This window comes from Nasonia vitripennis, chromosome 3 (genome assembly GCF_009193385.2).
Source record: "Nasonia vitripennis strain AsymCx chromosome 3, Nvit_psr_1.1, whole genome shotgun sequence".
NCBI classification, from domain to species: Eukaryota; Metazoa; Arthropoda; class Insecta; order Hymenoptera; family Pteromalidae; genus Nasonia; species Nasonia vitripennis.
In genome coordinates, this window is record NC_045759.1 from 12,931,067 (window position 1) to 12,952,830 (window position 21,764).

Genomic DNA, 21,764 nt, shown 5'->3' on the forward strand with positions numbered 1-21,764 from the left:
CACATGGATATCCAGCCAGGTATTTTCATCAGGGTACAACTACTATATTTTTATTAATCTTCATGTGTATTTTTATAGACTTTTAACTGATAATTTGTTGAAAATGTTTTAATGAAATATGCTATATTTATATAGTTTTTCTTAATGTGTCCTCTCGTGAATTATTATAGTACCTACTTTTTTATACCTACTAAGACGAGCTAAAACCAAAATTTATAAATGATTTCTACAAAGTAAATATTAAGGTTTATAATTTTATTGTTGCATTGCATGTATACTGTTATTATTATTTGTAGAAAATAGATTATATTATTATATTACCTTTATATAGCTGTATTGCTTACTCCTAGAGGAAGCTTTGTATTAGTAAAATTTTGAGTTTTGTTCAAACTTCTAGAAAATACTTTTTGGTGTGTTAGAAGTTCAAATCATGTGTTTTTAGAAAATGTACGTATGGATGTGTGTGTGTGTGTGTGTGTGTGTATGTATACTGTTACGTCATAGGTTGAATAAGAAAATAAAAAAAAAATTGAATAAAATGACGCAGCTGCGTTACAAAAAAAATGTTTCCTGTAGGGCTTAAGAGCAAGCGAGCGTCCGGACAGCGCATTTAGGCCCTCCGAAGAAATAGCAATTAAGAGCGAGCGCAGGTATAGCGATTGGGATCGGTATATGGCGGGCAGCGGCCCTATCGTAAAATTTGTGCGCAGCCGGGAAAAACCCAAGCGTCTGGATAAGCTGCATGCGACAATCTGGCGCCTTGAACTTTGTTTGTGCTGCATCGCAGAATACGAGGCTGTGCAAAGCAAACTTAAAATTTTAAAGTAGAATATTTATAATAAAATAGGTAGAAAATTAAATTCACATAAAGTATGAACAGTTAAAGAATAATAAGATAGAACTGTGCACATTTTATTTATGTTAAAATGAAGAACTCGTATTCGTGGCGTAGAAATAAATTTTTGCTCGTGCATATTTTACGATTTGTTCTAGTTTAAATAGATTGTTCCCGATATACACAATTTTGCGGATAAGCGCATCGCACTGTGGATCTACAAAAGCCACAGTGTAGGCTCGCGGCTCACTCGATTCTACAGTTATCGAGTGAGCGCCGCTTTCTCTCCCTTAGTCATTGAAATGACTTATTAGCAGGAGAGGCTACACTGGACCTGTAGCACTAAGACAAGAGAGGCGAAGTTTCGCTCTTGTGCTTAGAGGGCCGCAGATGCGTTTTATCCGTGAAATAGGTACACTTGATAGTGGTCTGCGTGTATTAGTCGGCAACGCTCGCGTGCGCAGTTAATATTCGAAAAATGTAATCGATGTTCCTGACGTGGGTTTTCTGCTCGTGAAACAAAACGAGAGTTTTCCCTACGTCACAGGCTTCGGCCTGGGTAAATGCGGGAACAGAGAACGCGTTGTAATTTTTTGTCAACAGCAGAGTGAGTAGCTCGCATGTGCGCCCGAGAAAAGGGCTCGCCCTGTAAAGGCGAGTTATAGAGCCGATTTTACGACTTTCTTCGGAGGAAAGTAAATCGGCTCGAATTCGGATTTCGAGTACGGACATCTGGCAGCGCGCAGTCCGGGCTCGGGCGTGCGGACAAGGCTCGCACGGCCGGGTCGGGCGGGTGACGCGCGGTGTTTGGACTCGAGCGGTTTGGAGTGTTTTTATGGCGGCAGGGATTAGCGCGGGGACAGCTCCGACGTAGCGTCGGAGTTTTTCCCGAGTTTTCCTAGTACAATCGAGCTTTTGTATGCGTGAAAATATGGAGTCGGTTGTGTGTATTTTTTCGAACGATCGGCGACGATCGGGTCGAGCAGCGGCTCGGCTCGGTGAGGGTGGCTGTAGCGGCAGCTCAGTTCTGTTCAGGACACGAAGCTGTTAACCTCGTGCCTGATCGTACCACCTTCCTTTTGCACGATAGTCGCTCACTGGAGTGAAAACATAGATAGTTTATAAAAAGAAGACTAGTTAGAAATAACAGTTAAGTTATGATGATATGAATATCAAGTTTAAATAATAATAATAGTAATGAAGTTTTGAAATTTTAAAATATTGAGTTATAATAAGTTTAAATTGATTGCAATAGTAAAATAAAATCATAGTTGACAAATATTATTTTATATAAGCAAAAATGTGAAATCTACAAATTATTATAAAATTACAAATAGGAAAGTCAAAAATCGTACAGGGAGGGCCATCTAACGAGAAATCGGCAAGGCTAGGAAAATAGCGTGGGTGGGACCAAAGGTGGAGCGGAAGAAGACTGGAAGAGGCGGTAGCCAAGCGGAAAGGAGCGACGCAATAGGTCGATGACCGATAAAGAGGGTACTGATGCAGACCCAAAGGGATGGGCCAGGGGAAAAATCGGGTTGGAAAGGGAAAGATGCGACGCGGGGATGAAGGTAGGAATAGCATGTGGCGAAAAGTTCAGTCTCGTCGAGGAGGTCAACCGAGGTGGCTGCTCCTAAGTAACATCTAAGTTTAAAATTTTGTATTACAAGCAGTGGTGGCTGAAGAGTGGACAACAGTTTTTTTCGAAGATTTCAAAATATACATTACTAAAACATACTTGAAGAGAAGTTTCATTTAATTATTTTTTGGACATATTCAATCAGTACAAATTTTATTATTTATCAGAAAAGTAAGTGAAAATTATATAAGTTAATTGATAAATATTTAAAGGTTTGGAAATTTATAAAGTGAGCAGGCTTTGAACGCTGCCGCTTATTTTACAAATATATTTTGGGAGAACTTGTCGAATTGTCTAAGGGTCTAAGAACTTGTCGAAGGGTTGATTGGACTTCGCTTGTCGGAGGCCTTTTGACCTACAGTTCAACGAGACCTGTTCATTAGTTTGGGAAGAGTATTGAATAAATTCACGCGGAATATTAAAATAAATAAGGGAGCGACTCCATCCCGAGTTCAACGAAAGCTGACTCAAAACGGAGAATATTACAGTGTGCGTCGACGTTCGGACGTAACAATACCGGAATATTTCTGGAACTACTCCGTCAATATCAATAAAATTTGACATGCATATCTATTTTTGGATTCTGAATTCGAACAGTTAATTTTTATTTTCTCGACTATTTAATAATAAAATAATATAATATTTAATGATAAAATGAAAAAGGTGATTTTTTTTAAATTCATATCTCTTAAACTAAACATCATAACCTCACGAAAAAATCATGTCGATAAGTCATGTGTCAAACTATATCTCATTAGAATTTCAAGTGATTTGACCACTTATTTTTTCTTTAATAAATCGAAAACTGAAAAAATGAGTTATTTTGTTCCTCGATTACGGACGTAAAAAGGCCTTATTGTACTTGAGATTTTGCGAAAAAGTAGATATTTTATGTGTTTTGGCCAAGTTTATTGCGCAGCTTTTAAATCCCTATGGTTCTTAAGATATCAAGGTTAAAATTTGTTTTTTGAAAATTTTTCGATTCCTTATATCTCTAAAACAATGTAGTCAAACGCTTCAAAATTTTATTGGGTGATTTACTATAAAAAAATCTATCGGCTGCTTAAATTTTTAAACGATTTTGTCAATTGGTTCTCAAGTAAAGAGCTAAAATGTAAAAACCGATTTTTCTCAAAACTTTTGCTTCCTCTTATAGGGGTGTCGTTGCACGTCGTTAAAGTCTCTCCCTATGAATTAATGTCACACTGTATATATATATATATATATATATAGGGTGACCCAATTTAAACGGGCACCGCTCATAACTCGTCAGGGACAGCCACAATCGAAAAAATGGTAGAGACCAAAGTTGTAGGATATCGAAGGGGCAACCCGATGGTGACCTTGGATTTGACTTTGAACGCGTTTTTCAAGGTCATTTGAAGGTCAACTTTGGATTTTTAAATAGGAACCCCATTCTTTTATTGCGGGAATGGAAAGAGCGGTAAATTTTACGTTCAGAATGGTATGTTCGGTTGCGGCACTGAAGGTCATCGCAAGGTCATGCAGCCAGAATAAAACCCCGCCTACGTAATTCCTCTAGCAACGCCAAATTAAAAAAATTGGTAGAGACCAAAGTTGTAGGATATCGAGGGGACAACCCGATGGTGACCTTGGATTTGACCTTGAACGCGTTTTTCAAGGTCATTTGAAGGTCAACTTTGGATTTTTAAATAGGAACCCCATTCTTTTATTGCGGGAATGGAAAGAGCGGTAAATTTTACGTTCAGAATGGTATGTTCGGTTGCGGCACTGAAGGTCATCGCAAGGTCATGCAGCCAGAATGAAACCCCGCCTACGTAATTCCTCTAGCAACGCCAAATTAAAAAAAAGTGGTAGAGACCAAAGTTGTTGTATAGGGGGGGGGGGGAGAATTGTGACCTCGAATTTGAGCCAGTCCTACAAGGTCATTTCAAGGTCAAATTATTTTTTTTCAAACTTTACTTTTACTTTGTATCCGAGATGAAATCCCTTCTTAGATGTTCTCTGTCCAGCGGCCAAGACGCAAATGAGCCCTCGCTAGCGTCCAAACATAAGTCTCGCTATTCCCCGAATGATCCCTTCCGACGGTTAACTTGCGAATGACTCCTCTAGGTGGTCGCCACCTACCTACCCGAACTCCTGATGTGCGAAAAATAAAAATGGCTCCCGAAATAAGCCTTTTAAAATAAGTCCCGCGCTCAGTCTTGCCACCGCGACTCCGTCGAACCTTCCCCTACGACGCTTAACTCACGAATGATTTTCAAGCAGGCGCCCCGGCCCCGCGCCGTACCTGCCGCCCGAACTTTCGATTTGCAAAAATAAAAATAGCCTCCGAAAATTGTCGAAAGAGTTTCACACTCGGCCTTCCGCCAAAAATATTAACGAAAATTTTTATTAAAAAGCCAATCATCGATACAGAAAAAGATTAAGTAAAACATCGAAGTATTGTAGAAAAACGTCAAAGTTTGATAAAAACGTAAAAAAAATATTAAATGTTTTATTTTTAAAAAATCATAAATTGATAAACCGTAATGCCAAAATATGAATAGAATTTTACAATAAAAAGCCATCGATACAGAAAAAGAAAAAGTAAAACATCGAAGTATAAAGTAAAAAAGTTTTTATATTTATTTTACACACATTTATTATTTGAATCAGAAATAAATTGCATTATGTTTTTTTAAATAACGTTGTTGTTTTTCCATTTAATTTATTCATAAATTATTATTGTTTTAAGTATACATAGATATACATACATACGTATGTTTGTATACATATGCTATACACACATACATGTAAACATGCATGTTGAAAATACATATGTATAAGCAGAATTATAAAGTTTGTAATACATACCATGTCGTCACACAGATTATACATACAATTACTGGCAACAGTTAATATAATTATTTAGTGATAATTCCACTGTATAAATATTTTAATTCTATTAGAAATATTTTTGCAGCAGAAATTGGTAGGTACTTAAATTTTTTGCACTTTTCTATTAGATAAGTAATAATAAACAACCAACAACACTAAAAAATGTATGTTCATTATTTAAACTTATACAATATGTAAGCTGTAAAATATTGTATTTAACACGATAATAATTAATTAATAACATACATATTAATATAAAATATTGCATCTAAAGTTATGTTAATGTAAAAAAATTTTTATCTAACGTAACAGAATATTTATTATTGTTAACAAATGAAGATTGTACTTTTTACATCATTTCATTTAATATTAAAAATAATACGAATATACATTTTCTATTAAAATTTTTGTATTAATGTCTTGTATAAAAAAAGTTCTGTAATACGTAATGAAGGTATTTCTTGAAGAATCAATTTACTTAAAATTAAAAAATGTTTGATATAATTTCAAGTCATAGCGATTATTCTAGAAAATATTGTTTAAGAGCTAAATATTCTGATTAATTACCCATATTTTAAATGTATGTATAAGTTTGATTTCACTTCATAAAATTTAATAAGTTAAAATAAATCTTTTACTAAAATACAATTTTAACTATTTTATAAGTTATCTATTAAAATTTACTTTTAACACTTTTGGAATTACAAAATATTTATTTATTATCTATTTCATAAAAGCTTCCTAATCAATAAATTATTTTATAATAAAAAATTAATAATTACTATTTGCAATTAAATAATTGTTTAAGTAGTTTTTTATTTATTATTTTTTGCAGAAAACAGTCTAAGTTCTAGTAATGCAGTAGAATTTTTAAATTTATTTAGATATTTATCGACTTCAAATACTAATTTAATAATTGAAAATATGTGATTTGAGTCATTTTTTTTATTTTTGTAATATTTATAATCTAAGTAAATATGCCGGACTATAGTCGAAGCGAAATTGTTGATATTTTATTGATTTTGGGAGAGTGTCGAAGAAATTATAATGCAGCAGCACAATTATATCGGAGGCGTTTCCCAAACAGAAATCATCATCCATCTCGAAGTACGATCCAGAGAATTGAACAGCGAGAGAGGCGAGGACCTCAAAGATCACGACAACGTCATAGAGTAATGACTATCGAGCGAAATGATCCACGAGTATTGGTGGTGCTTGCCAAAATAATTTGACCTTGAAATGACCTTGTAGGACTGGCTCAAATTCGAGGTCACAATTCTCCCCCCCCCCCCTTATACAACTACTTTGGTCTCTACCACTTTTTTTTAATTTGGCGTTGCTAGAGGAATTACGTAGGCGGGGTTTCATTCTGGCTGCAGGACATTGAGATGACCTTCAGTGCCGCAACCGAACATACCATTCTGAACGTAAAATTTACCGCTCTTTCCATTCCCGCAATAAAAGAATGGGGTTCCTATTTAAAAATCCAAAGTTGACCTTCAAATGGCTTGAAAAACGCGTTCAAGGTCAAATCCAAGGTCACCATCGGGTTGCCCCTTCGATATCCTACAACTTTGGTCTCTACCATTTTTTCGATTGTGGCTGTCCCTGACGAGTTATGAGCGGTGCCCGTTTAAATTGGGTCACCCTATATATATATATATATATATATATATATATATATATATATATATATATATATATATATATATATATAATAATATATATATATAAATAATATATATATATATATATATATATATATATATATATATATATATATATATATATATATATATATATATATATATATATATATATATATATATATATATATATATATATATATATATATATATATATATATATATATATATATATATATATATATATATATATATATATATATATATATATATATATATATATATATATATATATATATATATATATATATATATAATATATATATATATATATATATATATATATATATATATATATATATATATATATATATATATATATATATATATATATATATATATATATAGACACACACACACACACTGTTTTTAAGGTAGTTTCACCGGCTGCAGTGGTGCTCAATTAGGGGTTTTATTAGAAAATTTCTTTTTTAAAATATTATACAGTGTTATCTAATGTCAAAACCTTATAATTCATAGTATCAAACATTAGAATGGTGATATAAATTGTACAAAATACTCTCAAAACTTGTGAGAGGGAGAAACACTGCGCACCTCTATAGATATACTGATAGCATGGGATGAAAACTTTGAATGGTTGTATCTTAAAAAGAAGCCTCGTTTGCCCTATCCAACTTTTTCTCCATGATTTGTACTGTTATTTTACATCATAAGCTAGTTTTTTAAAAATATTCTAATAAAATTCGCTTCGCAATTCAACTAAACATCCTCAAAATTCGGACTCGGTATAGGCTTCCCATGTTAAAATACAAAATTTCAAGGTTCAACATCTCTAAAAATAATGTCGCTTGGGGGGTAAAAAAATACCACGTTGTAGAGGACACTTAATTGAACATGTAAAGAAAGTTTGAGCGATATCCTAAGAAAACAAATATTCCGGTGAACTACCTTAATGTTTTTTAACTTCTTACAAAGACTTTGTAAATTGCTGAATAATACATATTTTTCAAAATGAATAAAATTTTCATGACTAAAATTTCTATATATTTTTTTCACATAAGGAAAATATGTTATGTATTAAATACTATTTTGTTCAATTACAATTAGTAATCTATATTAGATATGTATCATTATAAAAAATAATGGTTTTATAAGTTTGTGTACACAAATAAAATATGCAGAAAGTTGCACTTACAAATTAGACATAACATCACCATGAATAAAATGAAAAGGGCATGGCAAGTTACGTAGTATTTTGAGAGTTGTTTGTAATTGATCAATATATTACTTAAGTTTAAATTAGCAATCATTTGACTCAACCCTCAATTAAATACAATGATTTTTTGTTTGCTGTATTATGAATAATAAAATAATATGGTTAGAAACTTGACTTTTTTATTGATTTCAATTTTTTTTTAATCTGTAATTTCATAGTAAACAAAATTATATTATTATGTTATATTATTTTATTGACATGCATGATAATATGCAACTCGCCTAACCTTTTTACTTTACTTAAGTTTTTTTTCTAGAATTCGATAATCATGATGTTTTAAAGAATAGTTCAACATTTAGTTTCCGAGTTATAATGGTTAGGATAGTTCGCGGAACGCATCTAAAATCACTAGTGATCGAAAAATCGCCATGAAAAAACACATAACTGCAAATCTTGTTTTTAATGAATTGGTAAAACAAAAACAGAAAAAAAAACGAGCCTAAGTGTACATTAAAATCCATTAAATATAAGCTGAGATATAAGCGATGCAGTTTTCAATTATGCAAAGTATACAGGGTGAGAAAAAAAATTTGAAGCTTAATATCTTTGAAACTCACTGATATCATAAACAACCGAAAGAAGGGGATTAAGGTGCTATATAATGCTAACAGAATCCAAAATTTTAAACTGCCTTTTTACTCCAGTTATCGCGCCACGTAGAAAACGACTTTTTTCAGTTTTTGATGTTTTTCTCAGGATCTGCACCATGAAATGACTCAAAATTAAAGTGGAATATAGTCCCAATAACTTTCAATAATCATGTTTTTTTTTCAGAAAGATTTAACATTTAGTTTTCAAGTTAAAACAATTTCAAAAAATTGCAATTTATATTGTATAATAAAAGAACGACGAACGGATGATATAAATTTTCCGCGGTAAAAAGATGTGTAATTTCATTCTCTTTTAGGTACATAACAAGTAATTTACTTTTATTAACTTTTTCAATAACTTTATTAGAATAAACTGAAATCTCAAAACTAAAAAATCACCATAAAAAAACTCGCCCACAAAATGTAAAAACGGACTTTGTACTAGTAAAAACAAAAAAATTAGTCTTGGTGGATTAAAATCCACTGAGTAAAAGCTGAGATACAAGCGTATATGAACGAACACACCCACGCACACACATACATATACATCCGTACGGACATTTTCCAAAAATACCATTTTTCGACTAAAAATGCATCAAAACACACTTCCCACATGTTTTTACACAAACTCCAAAAATAACTATTACAAGGCTTCCTTAGGAAGGAAGCAAAATATTTAGATTTATGTTACTTTGAAATTTTATGTATAACTGCCATTAAATCGGCATAATTACTACAATAACTGTACCTGATACTTTTAAAATCTCCGTGACAATCTTGCTCCTTCGGTGGCCTAATAAACTTAGCGAAAAGTTCTCGATGTAACCGTCACCTCTAGGCTGCGTTTTGAAACTGCGCTGGCTTTGTGTGGTTTACAACTAGTCAGGTTATATCCCACTAGGCCGTCAATTTATATACAATACGAATTGAATTGCCATGATAATCTTAGCACGAGATACTATGCAAATTAATAAATGACAAATAATTAAATATAAAAGTTAATAGTTGATAGCTTTTTTATTATTCTTTTGAATTTTATTTTTCTGATTCCTTTTTATACAATCTTAAAACAAGAAATATTCTAATTTTTCTTACAAATGATCTTACGAATATACTATAGTTCATCCCTACATTCTTGTACAATGCGAAATCTTCGAATTAAAAACTTGAGTGAAAAAATTAAAAAATTCTATTTTGCTATCAAACTCAAGTTTTGCCATGATATTACAACAGCTTGATCGTCATAATGTATCATTTTATTGAGGCAATAAAGAATGTCAATGCACATGTTAAATGACTTAAATTTCACGTGACTATCAATTGTCATAAATTACATTTCCTTTTTACGCCTTGTCCGATAAATATAAACATGTAATCATCTGTATTTATAAATCACAATATAATTGAGTTGTATTGCTATTTCTACTACAGAATTATAAGCTATCAATCCAGCTTGGTTGAAAAACAGGAACATGCACGGCAAATTTTTAGTGTAAAGAATTTTCGGAAAATTGATTAAAGTCATGAGAAGTGGACTCGAGCTGCACACAGCCAGCAACTGATCTGGCCTGCCCCGGCTCGAGTACAAGGACAATCTTAATGACACAAAATCTCGACTTGCGCGCGTGAACGTTATACACATGAATATATGACTTTCGGTATACAGATATACCTACCAATAGAGTCTGGTAGTTGCGCGCGCCGGTAGCGTGTGAATCTCGACACAGCTCTTATAACAAGTAGTCAATCGCGCATGCAACCAGTGGTCCGAGATTTGCCTGATTGCACAGGGCGAACTGGAACTGTTCTTTTTTCATATTCAAAATAAATTTGCTCGTTTTTTTTGCCAAAATAAATATTAGTTTTATGCGCGATCGTTGATAAAAATAAAATAGAAATGCTTTCTCGCATAGATGAGCTATATTAGTATTTAAATGAGAAATGTGATTTTCTGCAAGCCTAGCGAAAAAACGCAATGAACAATTAATAGACCCCGCAAGTATATTGAAATGCAACTATGAGGTACAAACAGATTGCCACCATAGGTGCAGTCTTGATCGCCACTCTCGTTTTACTAGCGGCGTTCATGTATTACTTTAATCAAGGTAAGAGTATTTTTTTCACCCACATTTATGTATGCTCGATGCTTATTATCAAGTTTGCATTTTCTTATTCGTTAAAATCTAAATTGCAATAAAAAAAATTATTGTGTACGAGTATACCCTGCTATAATAGCTGAAGATTAAACACGATTAAATCTGATGGATTTTAATCACATTTTAATTGTTTTTAATTCTTCTAATCCTCGTAACCATTTAACAAGAATCAATTATTGCATTTTAATCGTGTTAATGGCTGGATCATGGATCTCTTTTTACGTATATACACGATTCATGAGATCCACCGGGTCTAGAATATTGTGTTTTTTGCAAGGAATCGAATGCGATTGGTTAAAACAAGAAGAAATGATCGAGATGTCCACAGTAGAGGATGTTTCGAATTTTGAGATTCTTCAGGTTCGCGTTTGTGCATAAATTACGTACATAAATATTGCTTCAAAAACTTAACGCAATTATATTACTTTGATTGCTGGATGTTATCTTCTGTTTATCGCAAATTAGGAATGTCTTTAAAGAAAAAACTGGACCATCGTATCATAAACATCAAGTTAAAAAAAAAAAATTAATATAAATATCAAAATATTGTGATCGCCTTGCATTGATCTTTCAAAAACTGTCAAATATTAAACTACCAATATAGACTCTATAATTTATCAATATAAAATTTAAGATATTCCCATGAGCAAGGTATTTGTAATAATCGAATAAAAAATAAAGATTTTAAAAGAGAAAATTACGAATTGATTTTTAACGAAAAATACAATTTTGAGTCCTAAAATATTGGAAAGGTATAATTTTGAAAAACAAAATTTTGAAATTACTAAAAATATTCCTTTTGCAGTATTTCAACCGCAAATATACCATTTCGAAGTATTTCAATTCAATATTATTGTTTTATAAATTTTTTCATTTCAAAATCTCAGTTTATAAATTTTGAATTTCTAATCTTTACCATTTCTAATATCTATTTTTAAAAATTTTTATCGTTACCATTTAATGTTATGTTATTATTCGATGCTAAGTCTTCTCTGGATCCATACTTAATATTGTTAATTTCTTTTTCTATGAGGGTTGTATTTTTCTGTTGTAGTTCGTATACTGGCGTGCCTTTTGATCTTGGTTGTATATTGATGATTTAACTCACAAGTTAATAAATTGGCAACCTATTTTCATTGTAGTGTTTGTTTTATTCATTATTCCTAAGCCAATCTTGTATTTTTAAAGTGAATACTTTTATAAGCTTGCTAGGTACACATTCTGACCGGGGAATGAATCGAAAAAAGCGACTGTCACGAAAAAAGCCAACACCAGGAGGAGAAGATCTCCCTCTCATTCTCTTCCTTTCATCGCGCTCTCTTCGCCGCACAAGACGTACGCTTACTCGCGCGATTATTCGCGTAATTAATCGCGGGAATAATCGCGAGATTAATCGCGTTAATTTATCGAACCTTTATCGACGCGATTAGTCGCACGATTAATCGCGGGAATAATCACGAGATTAATCGCGTTAATTTATCGAACCTTTATCGACGCGATTAGTCGCACGATTAATCGCGGGAATAATCGACAAGTCACATTTCGTGTTTTTGAGAAATCGCGATTTTAATGTTTGAATTGATACGTAAGATCGTGGCATACGAATCAGGGCGCAATATTGCGCTTATATAGTGCATTAGGAACTACCTTTTAAGGGGATGTCGTCGCTAAAGTTTCGCAAATCCGCCATGGGGTATTTTGTATTTCCAAACTTTTAGAAAAACAAAAAGTCCGATCGAAATTTCCTTCGGTAGAACGATTCATTAAACTTAATACTAAGGCGCTACAGACTCGGTTTTTCAAGCTTTATTTAAAAAGTTTAATGTAAAATTAGATTTTAAGGTTAGCGCTGTAATCGCGTGAGTACGCATAAACATCTGTTTGTATTTCAAAGGTTTTAGAAAAACTAAGCGTTCCATCGAAATTTCCCTTGGTATAATGATTTATTAAACATAATACTAGAGCGCTACAAGCTTAGTTTTTTATTACAAGCTTAATTAAAAAAGTTATACGTAATGGAAAAACAGTGTTTTTAACGACGACATCCTCTTAAGCTCTAAATAAATTCATCAACCGTATCAACAGTTCCCAACACTACTCTTTGCGGGGCATCGAATCGCTAACGATGCAGTGTGCGTTCAGCTTGGCGACGGTATCCCCTTAAATCATTACGTACAACAGACATCCAAAAATAATAAGGATGTTTGACATAGCTATTGTCAACTTATAGACTAATTTTAAAATGCTTTTTATTTATCCCGGATTATTTTATAGACAAAAATGGACTTAGATCGTTTTGCCTGCAAAAACATAAATGTAGGTTGTTTCTACCTGATAACTTTTCATTTTATGGACTCATGTAGCATACATTGGTTCGAGCTATAGAAGCATGTTCACGAAAATTTTGACATTTTTACGTGAAAAGGGGATATTTATATTTTTATTATTTCACCTATTAAAAAAACCGCTGCCAATTCTTTGGCACGTAGCTTCCTCCAAAAAAATGTATAGTTCCAATAGATACAATTTTGTTTAAATATACAGTATATTAATGATTTTTAAAATACTTTCTTCAATCTTAATTATTTTACTGAAGGAGCAGCCGTCACTATATCAAATCATATAATTTTCATGAACAAATTTAAACCTTATTATTTTAAATACCATAGGGTCCTCATAACCTCATAAAATCATGAATTTTCTTAAAATATTCTAAACTTTAGTTAGCGAGTTAGAAGGTTCAACAAAAATAGTAATTTTCAGTTATACAGCGTATACAGGGTGAGAGACAAAGAATTTGAATCCTGATTTTGAACTAAACGGTTTTATAAGCTGCAAAAAGAACCTAGTCGAGGTAATCGAAAGATCGATATTTTCTCAAAATTTCAACTTAATTAAAGCTTGTTCACTCCCGAAATCGTACGACATAGAAAACCCATTTTTTTAGTTTTCGATTTTTAGCTCGAAAACTAGTCATCAAAATGGTTTAAAATTTGTACAACAAATAGATATTATTGTTTTCTATTGTCATAATTTTGTTCAAAAAGTTCGACAATTTAGTTTTGTAGATATTAAATTTTTTTTAATCACCTTTTTGATCATAAAAATTGAAAGGAACGGTCAATCTGGAAAATCTTGTGGGAAAAAGTAGCTAACTTTATGCTTTTTTAGATTCACTATTGTTGAATACATTGAAAGAATCATATCATCAAAAAAAAGCAAAAATAATTTTTCAAAAATCGAAAAATGGCTATAATATGACCATAAAATGTTCAGAATCAGAAAACATATATGCATGTCAAATTTTATTACGATCGGTCGCGTGGTTCCAGAATCATAATGGTATACGTATGCACACACACACACACACACACACACACACACACACACACAGACACGCACACACCCATCCACACGGACATTTTCTAAAAACGCATGATTCAAACTTTAAACACCTCCAAAGGCGTTTGTACGGAGTTTTAGGGAAATTGAATATTTTACTATTGTAAAGCTTCCTCTAGGAGGAAGCAAAAATAAAGTCTACCTATTTTAGTATTCACTTCTATCGGCTGACCCCGAGATAGCCACATTTTTATTTTATACTTGTTCTTTCTGGTATATGAGTCATTCAGTATAATCTGCCCTGGTAGAAGAATTAGCTTAGGCGTTGGCTTGCTTAGTAAGAATAACCTTATTTCTTTCGTTAAAAATAACCCAATTTTTAACCAATTTTAAGCTTATAATGAGTTAATATGCGCATCGAATGCGATCATAACCTATATAAAGTGCAGTGAAAGAGACAATAAATAAGAACTCCATAAATATTTATCCAGTTTTGCTACTCGGGAGATTTTGCGGTCGCAGAACACGAATATCGTGATGGCAACGCTCTCCTAGGTACTTGGTGCCCAGGGTGGACAGTATCACGTCGTTTCCTGGAGATTTGAGAGATATTGAAACATAATGAGCCAAAACTTGTTACTCGGGAGTTTTCGCGATCACAGAACACGAATATCGTGACATCAACGCTCCTTGAGGTACCTAGTGCCCAGGGTGGATAGTATCAACGTCATCTTCTGGAGTTTTGTGGGAATTTGATAGTAATTAAGTGAATACGTTACTCACGGATTTCTGGGGCCAGTGAGCATGGATATGGTGCTATACTGAAGATAATCCCAGGAGACGATGTTGATACTGTCTACCCTGGACACCAGGTACCTAGAAAGCCGTTATCGTCACTTTACTCGTATTCAGTGACCTCAAAAACCCCCAATCAATAAGTCTCGACGAAATATGTCGTTATTTTCCGTGAAACTCCAGGAGGCGACATTAATACTGTCTACCCTGGGCACTAGGTACTTCTGAGAGTATTGCCGTCGCGATATTCGTGTTCAGCGACCCCAAAAAACCCCTAGTAATAAAACTGTACTTTCTCTTCTTACGTATCACTTCTTTAAAAATAATATAGGCAAAAATAACCTTATTCTTGCGTTAAAACGATGTCGCTATATATATATATATATATATATATATATACAGCGTTCGTATTCTATAATAAAAAAAACAGAGTCGGATCTGCAAACTTCTGGGCAATAAACCATCCAAAACTTATTATTAAATTATGTATCAAAAACCGCCTTATACATCAGCAGGCACCCTGGTAGAAATCGTAACCAATTTTAACCCAAATATAAGCTTATAAGTGTCGAATTAGTTTATCTAAGCCAAGAATATTGGGTTATAATTGGCTAACAGCGACATCGTTTTAACGCAAGTATAAGGTTATTTTTGCCTATATTGTTTTTAAAGAACAGATACGTAATACATATATATATATATATATACACACACACCTTTAAGTGGGTTTTCCAGTATATATATATATCGGCAAATACACGAGGTGTCCGGTAATTTATCGACTTTTTGGTAATTACCGGAAGACCTCGGTATTTAACTACACTTTTTGGTAATCATATATACTTAAGCACACTTTCCGATAATCTAAAATGAAGTGATATTATACTATAATTTATTGCTGCCAAGTATTCTGACCCATTTTCCACAACCTTCAGTATTCTGTGATGCATTTTATTTGCAAACAAACTTCCACGACAATGCCATTAATTTGCAGTTATTTAGCAGGGGAAAGCTGTGAATTTTATTTATCACATTAAGAACAATTTTGACAAAATTCATCAATACCCACTTTTCACGACCTTTAGTTCTCTAATCAAATAAGTATAGAATTTTGCTGAGTCTTGCAGTTTGTGAGGGAAAATTTCTTTTGAAAACCGTAAGATTGACAATACAAGAACTGACGAACATAAAATTTATCGCAGCCAAGAATTGGAACCTATTTTTCACGACTTTCAGTATTTTGTAATGCATATTAATTGTGTCTTTTATCTTATACATTTTAAGCATACCTTATTACCCCATTGCGCGGTTAAAATGATAAGATTTTTTAATAATATATGATGTCTGATTGCCTTATTTATTACGCACAGCCGTAATTGAAGTCGCGAATAAACAAATAATTACGAGGAGATAGTAAGTTGTTTATTTACAGAAAATGATCCGAATAATAAAATGAAACAGTGTATTTTTGCCTGGAATCGTGGATAAGGTATGTATGTTGAAATCGACACATGAACATGGTAAATCGTTTATTTACGATAAATTACCTGATTACCAAAATATAAAAGTGTATAAATACATAGGATAGCCAATAAATTATGTATGGCATCGTACATTATTCCGGGACATTTGTTACAACCAAATTTCTACAATAAATACAGTTTACCTTGAAATTGAAAAATCACGTATGTTTTTATTTCCTAAAGGTACGTGAAAGCGTGATCGTAGTTAAAATAATAGAACTATTTAAGTAATGATACTTTTATTGCCTTATTTACTACTCAAAGCGATTATTGCACACGTAAACACCAAATCGCCACGCCAAGATGGTGAATCGTTTATTTACAGGAAATGACCCAATTTACAAAATGGAACAGTGTATAATCGCCTGGAATGGTTGCTAAATTATGTTTGTCTAAATCGCCACACAAACATAGTGAATCGTTTATTTACAGAAAATTACCTGAAAAACAGAATAGACAAGTGTATGATTACCTTGAATGGTGAAGGAATGATGTATGGCATCATACATTATTCTGGGTTATTCGTCACGACCAAGTTTCTACCATGAACACAGTTTATCTTTATATTGAAAAATCACGAGGGTTTTTATTTTTAGTAAGGTACGTGAAAGCGTGACTAATGCAGTTGAAATAATAGAATGGTTTTGGTAATGATACCGTAATTGCGTTATTCATTACGCAAAGCTATTATTGCACACGCAAAGACGAAATCGTCACGCCGAGATGGTAAATCGTTTATTTACAGGGAAATGACCTAATTTACAAAATGGAACAGTGAATGATTGCCTGTAATGGTGGATAAAAGATGTAAGTTAAAATCGCCACACGAACATGATTAATCGTTTATTCACAGAATAAGACCTGATGAACAAAATGGAAAAGTGTATAATTACATAGAATGGCGAATGAATTATGTATGGCATCGTACATTAGTTAATCGTTTATTCACAGCAAAAGACCTGATAAACAAAATGGAAAAGTGTATGACTACACTGGATGGCAAATGAATGGTGTATGGCATCGTACATAATTCTGGGACATTAATTACGACGAAGTTTCTACCATTAACACAGTTTATCTTTGAATTAAAAAATCTCATGGGTTGTAATTGCCAGAAAGTTACGCGAAAGCGAGTCCATCGCAGTTGAAATGATAGAATTGTTTTGTTAATGATATGAACATTAACGCCACGCAAATATAGTACATCGTTTATTTACAGGAAATAAACCAATTAACAAAATGGAACAGTGTATGATTGCCTGGAATGGTGGATAAAAGATGTAAGTCAAAATGTACACACAAACATGGTTAATCATTTATTTACAGAAAATGACCTAAAAAAACAAAATGGAGAGTGTATTCACCTTGAATGGTGAATGAATGATGTATGGCATCATACATTATTCTGGGACACTCGTCACGACCAAGTTTCTACCATAAACACAGTATATCTTTAAATTGAAAAATCACGTGGGTTTATATTTTCAGATAGGTACGTGAAAGCGTGACTAACGCAGTTGATATAATAGACTTGTTTTAATGTAGTAATGGTAAATGGTAATGGGAATTTTGTTGCAATCGATATTTTTTGTGTAATGCTTAGGGTCGTAGAAAGCAGATCGTAAAACTGCAGTTAATTTGGTAGTAATCAATATGTATGCCTAAGGTCGCCAAAAGTTGGTTCAAAGTTTATGAGATCAATTGGATGTTATTCTGTTTTAAGAATTGTATCAAAGGTCGTGGAAATAGTGCTACAATAGATAGTGTAAAACTTATTCAATTATTTGGAAAACAAGACCTTAGGCTTGCCTAATTTTAGCAAAATATAAGCATGTTCATGGGAATGCAGTTGCAAATCTTATGTTTTGCGTAATGCTCAAGGTCGTGAAAAACCGGTCGATACACTGTGCGAGGATTAAGTTGATATCCATGTTCTTGTGATTACTTGGTCTAGATGTTCTATTTCAGAATATAATCTTCGGGTTATCAAAAGCCACTTAATCTATATATGTCTTAAGAAGCATACTGAAGGCCGTGAAAAGTAGGTCGTAATAGATAGTGTAATAACTGTTTAATTTTTTGAAAAAAAGAGAACATATGCTTGCTTGAATTCACCATAATATTAGGATAGTAATGGGAATATAGTTGCAATCGATATTTTTTGTATAATGCTTAGGGTCGTGAAAAACAGGTCGTAAAACTGCAGTTAATTTGGTAGCAATCGATACGTATGCCTAAGGTCGCAAAAGTCGGTCTTAAAGTTTTTTTTTAATTTGCTTATGAATTTAAGCTTTGTGAAACCTAGAAACAGCGTTAATTCAACTGAATATTTATTATGGTCATAGAAGTTTGGTCGCAATGAATATGCATGATGCATTGCTTGAGGTCGTGGAAATTGGGTCGTTAAAATATTATGTTAATTGTTATAACAAACTTGCATATATTACGAAAGTATTTTAAACCTTCTTTTAATATCTAAAAACTCACACATATATATATATATATATATATATATATATATATATATATATAAATCACGCGAAAGGGCATGAACGCTGTCATAGGAATTGTCATAGTGCTGACACAACGACGGCACACATGCCAAGCATTTTAGTGAATTTCGATTTTTGATTCAGTACGCCATGCTGTCACCGTGCCGTTTCTGTGCTGCGATACCTGGTTGTCACAGTGCCGACATTTGGATGGCACGCGTACGGTCTCTGTGCTAGCGCTGTGCCGACATAATTTTATCTGGGATGTTCATAGTAGTGTAGAATACCGCCAGTAAATTAACAATGACGCTAGGAAAACAATGAAATTATAAATCGTATTAAAGTATAATTTAATAAATTTACTGCAAATACGTAATTGCCATTTAAGTATTTCATATATTTTTTTACCATAGTTTGTCACTTATATAAACAAATTTTGAATGAATTATATCATCATTAAATAAAAAATTAATAGTAAATAAAAACCAGTTTATACTTGCCTACCTTTTACCTTTTGAGGAAGGTTTTATTTTAAAGATTTTACGAATTTTTAAGGGTAATCAATAATTATAATAAAATCTATCCTCTCGATGGATATATGACATTATACCTCACTAACTTAAAAGAGAATCATCAAACTGTTGTTAAAATAGTGAGTATTAGTTTTAGTTCAAAAGCAACCGTCAAATAAGATTTGTAAAATAAATAGATGTACACGCTAGAATCTATCTCCACAGCAATACCTACAATCAGTATCCACACATACCTCATAAACTACGGAGTGATAAGTGATCCCTGAAACCCTTGAGTAACGAGTTTCGACTAATTATGCTACAAATTCCCCTGAAACTCTTGAAGACAACGTTGATATTGTCCACCCTGGGCACCAGGTACCTCAGAGGCTGTTGCCGTCGCGATATTCGTGTTCAACGACCCCCAAAACCCCGGAGTAGCAAAGCTGGACTCATTTTAATATATACTATGCACCGAATGCGTCTATTTATTATATATACATTTTATTTCTAATTCGATTTGATTTTTCGCGCCACGGAAATTTCGAGGATAAGAGCGGAAGTTGGGAGAAGAAAAAAAATTATAAAGAAAAACACAACACAAAATTTTGGTCAGCTATAGAATGATAACGGATCGTTCATTTTTTACGAAACTTTTTTCAAATAAAAGTTCTTTTAATATCGTTGAAAGTAATATTAATTCGCCTGAAAAAACAACGTCTTTCAATAAGATATAAATGTTTGAATATTTTGTAGAGGTTATAAAACTCCATTTCTAAGAATATAAGGTTGCGGTGCGCATGACAGCCCGTATAGTACTCTAGTAGTTATACTTGCCATCGGGTGCGCTACCGCGCCCCTTGATTTCACAGAGAACCACCCATATATATATTATATATATATATATATATATATATATATATATATATATATATATATATATATATATATATATATATATATATATATATATATATATATATATATATATATATATATATATATATATATATATATATATATATATATATATATTCCTATATTATATAGATGCATGTGTAAATTTATGTCAATAACCCCTCCGCGGCCCTCCGCGCCCCTCCGTCCCCCTCCGCAACCCCTCCGTAGCCCCATCGCATTTTCACGTGAAATCGTTTCAAAATATACGTTATTTTTGGAGCTCTTTGCCCCTCCGCCCCCCTCCGCTGGCCCCACCACTAACCCCTCCACACACCCTCCATGTGATATATCACGTGATAATTTGTCGTGATTTATCACGTGTAAAGTCACGTCAGAAATCACTCGTAAAATTTGAATATTTGTTTATATTGAAATAAATTGTTTATTTTCTATCTAAATAATTATAAAATAATTGATGATATTGATAATTCATATAATAATTCGCAATAAAATAGAAAAAAAATTTCCCTGACCAAGACTTGAACGCCTGTCCTCCACTTGACAATCCAATGTCTTACTACCTGAGCTATTTGTGCTGTTGCAAGTTTCAAATACCTAATTAAATCGTACATAAAATATAATTATATTTATCACTTTACATAGTTTATATGGTTACTGTAAGATAAATAATGGAAATTTCAAAAGTGTTTATATTATTATTATTAATATATACTGTATGCGTATGCCAGGTGCGTAGCCAGACGCAGATCGAAACGTAACCTATTTACAGGTTATCTAGCTCTTGCATTTTAATTTCAAATGAGTCTGTGCTTCGACGCACAGCCCAAACTTGGTCGGTACAGCTGATTACAAGCTATCGAGAACTAGGCGTGAAATTTTCAGACGAGAAACCGCTTTTATAGGACAGAACATGCTTCCACTTGTTTCCATTGCGTGAGCGGTGATTAGAAATGTTTTGTGTGTACGACTGACCAAGTCTCTACGCCCGGTTCTACTTTTTTTAGCTAAAAAGAACGTAGGTCTATAGCCCCGTAGAGGAAGCGTAATTTGGAGTATAGCACACGAGACAGCATGCTTCCGCTTGCCTTCAACGCAAGGACGTAAGGTTTTAGAATGGAAGAAAAATGCGTTTTAGCAGAATATCCTAACTTTAT

General features: G+C 32.9%; 1 protein-coding gene across 5 annotated transcripts in view; it reads left to right on the forward strand.

The window, feature by feature from the left end:
• The window catches only part of LOC100115677 (relaxin receptor 1), a 276,876-nt gene that overhangs the window by 100,051 nt on the left and 155,061 nt on the right, over window positions 1-21,764 (forward strand). Inside the window, exon 1 of one of the 5 annotated variants that reach the window (XM_031926775.2) lies at window positions 10,590-10,974. The exons of 2 other annotated variants lie outside the window; for them this stretch is intronic. In XM_031926775.2, coding sequence (XP_031782635.1) covers window positions 10,887-10,974 — 88 coding nt within the window. In that variant the 5' untranslated portion in view covers window positions 10,590-10,886. Of the gene's footprint in view, window positions 1-10,589; window positions 10,975-21,764 lie in introns of those variants that run through there. 2 more of the 5 variants (XM_031926776.2, XM_031926774.2) reach the window with 2 other exon arrangements.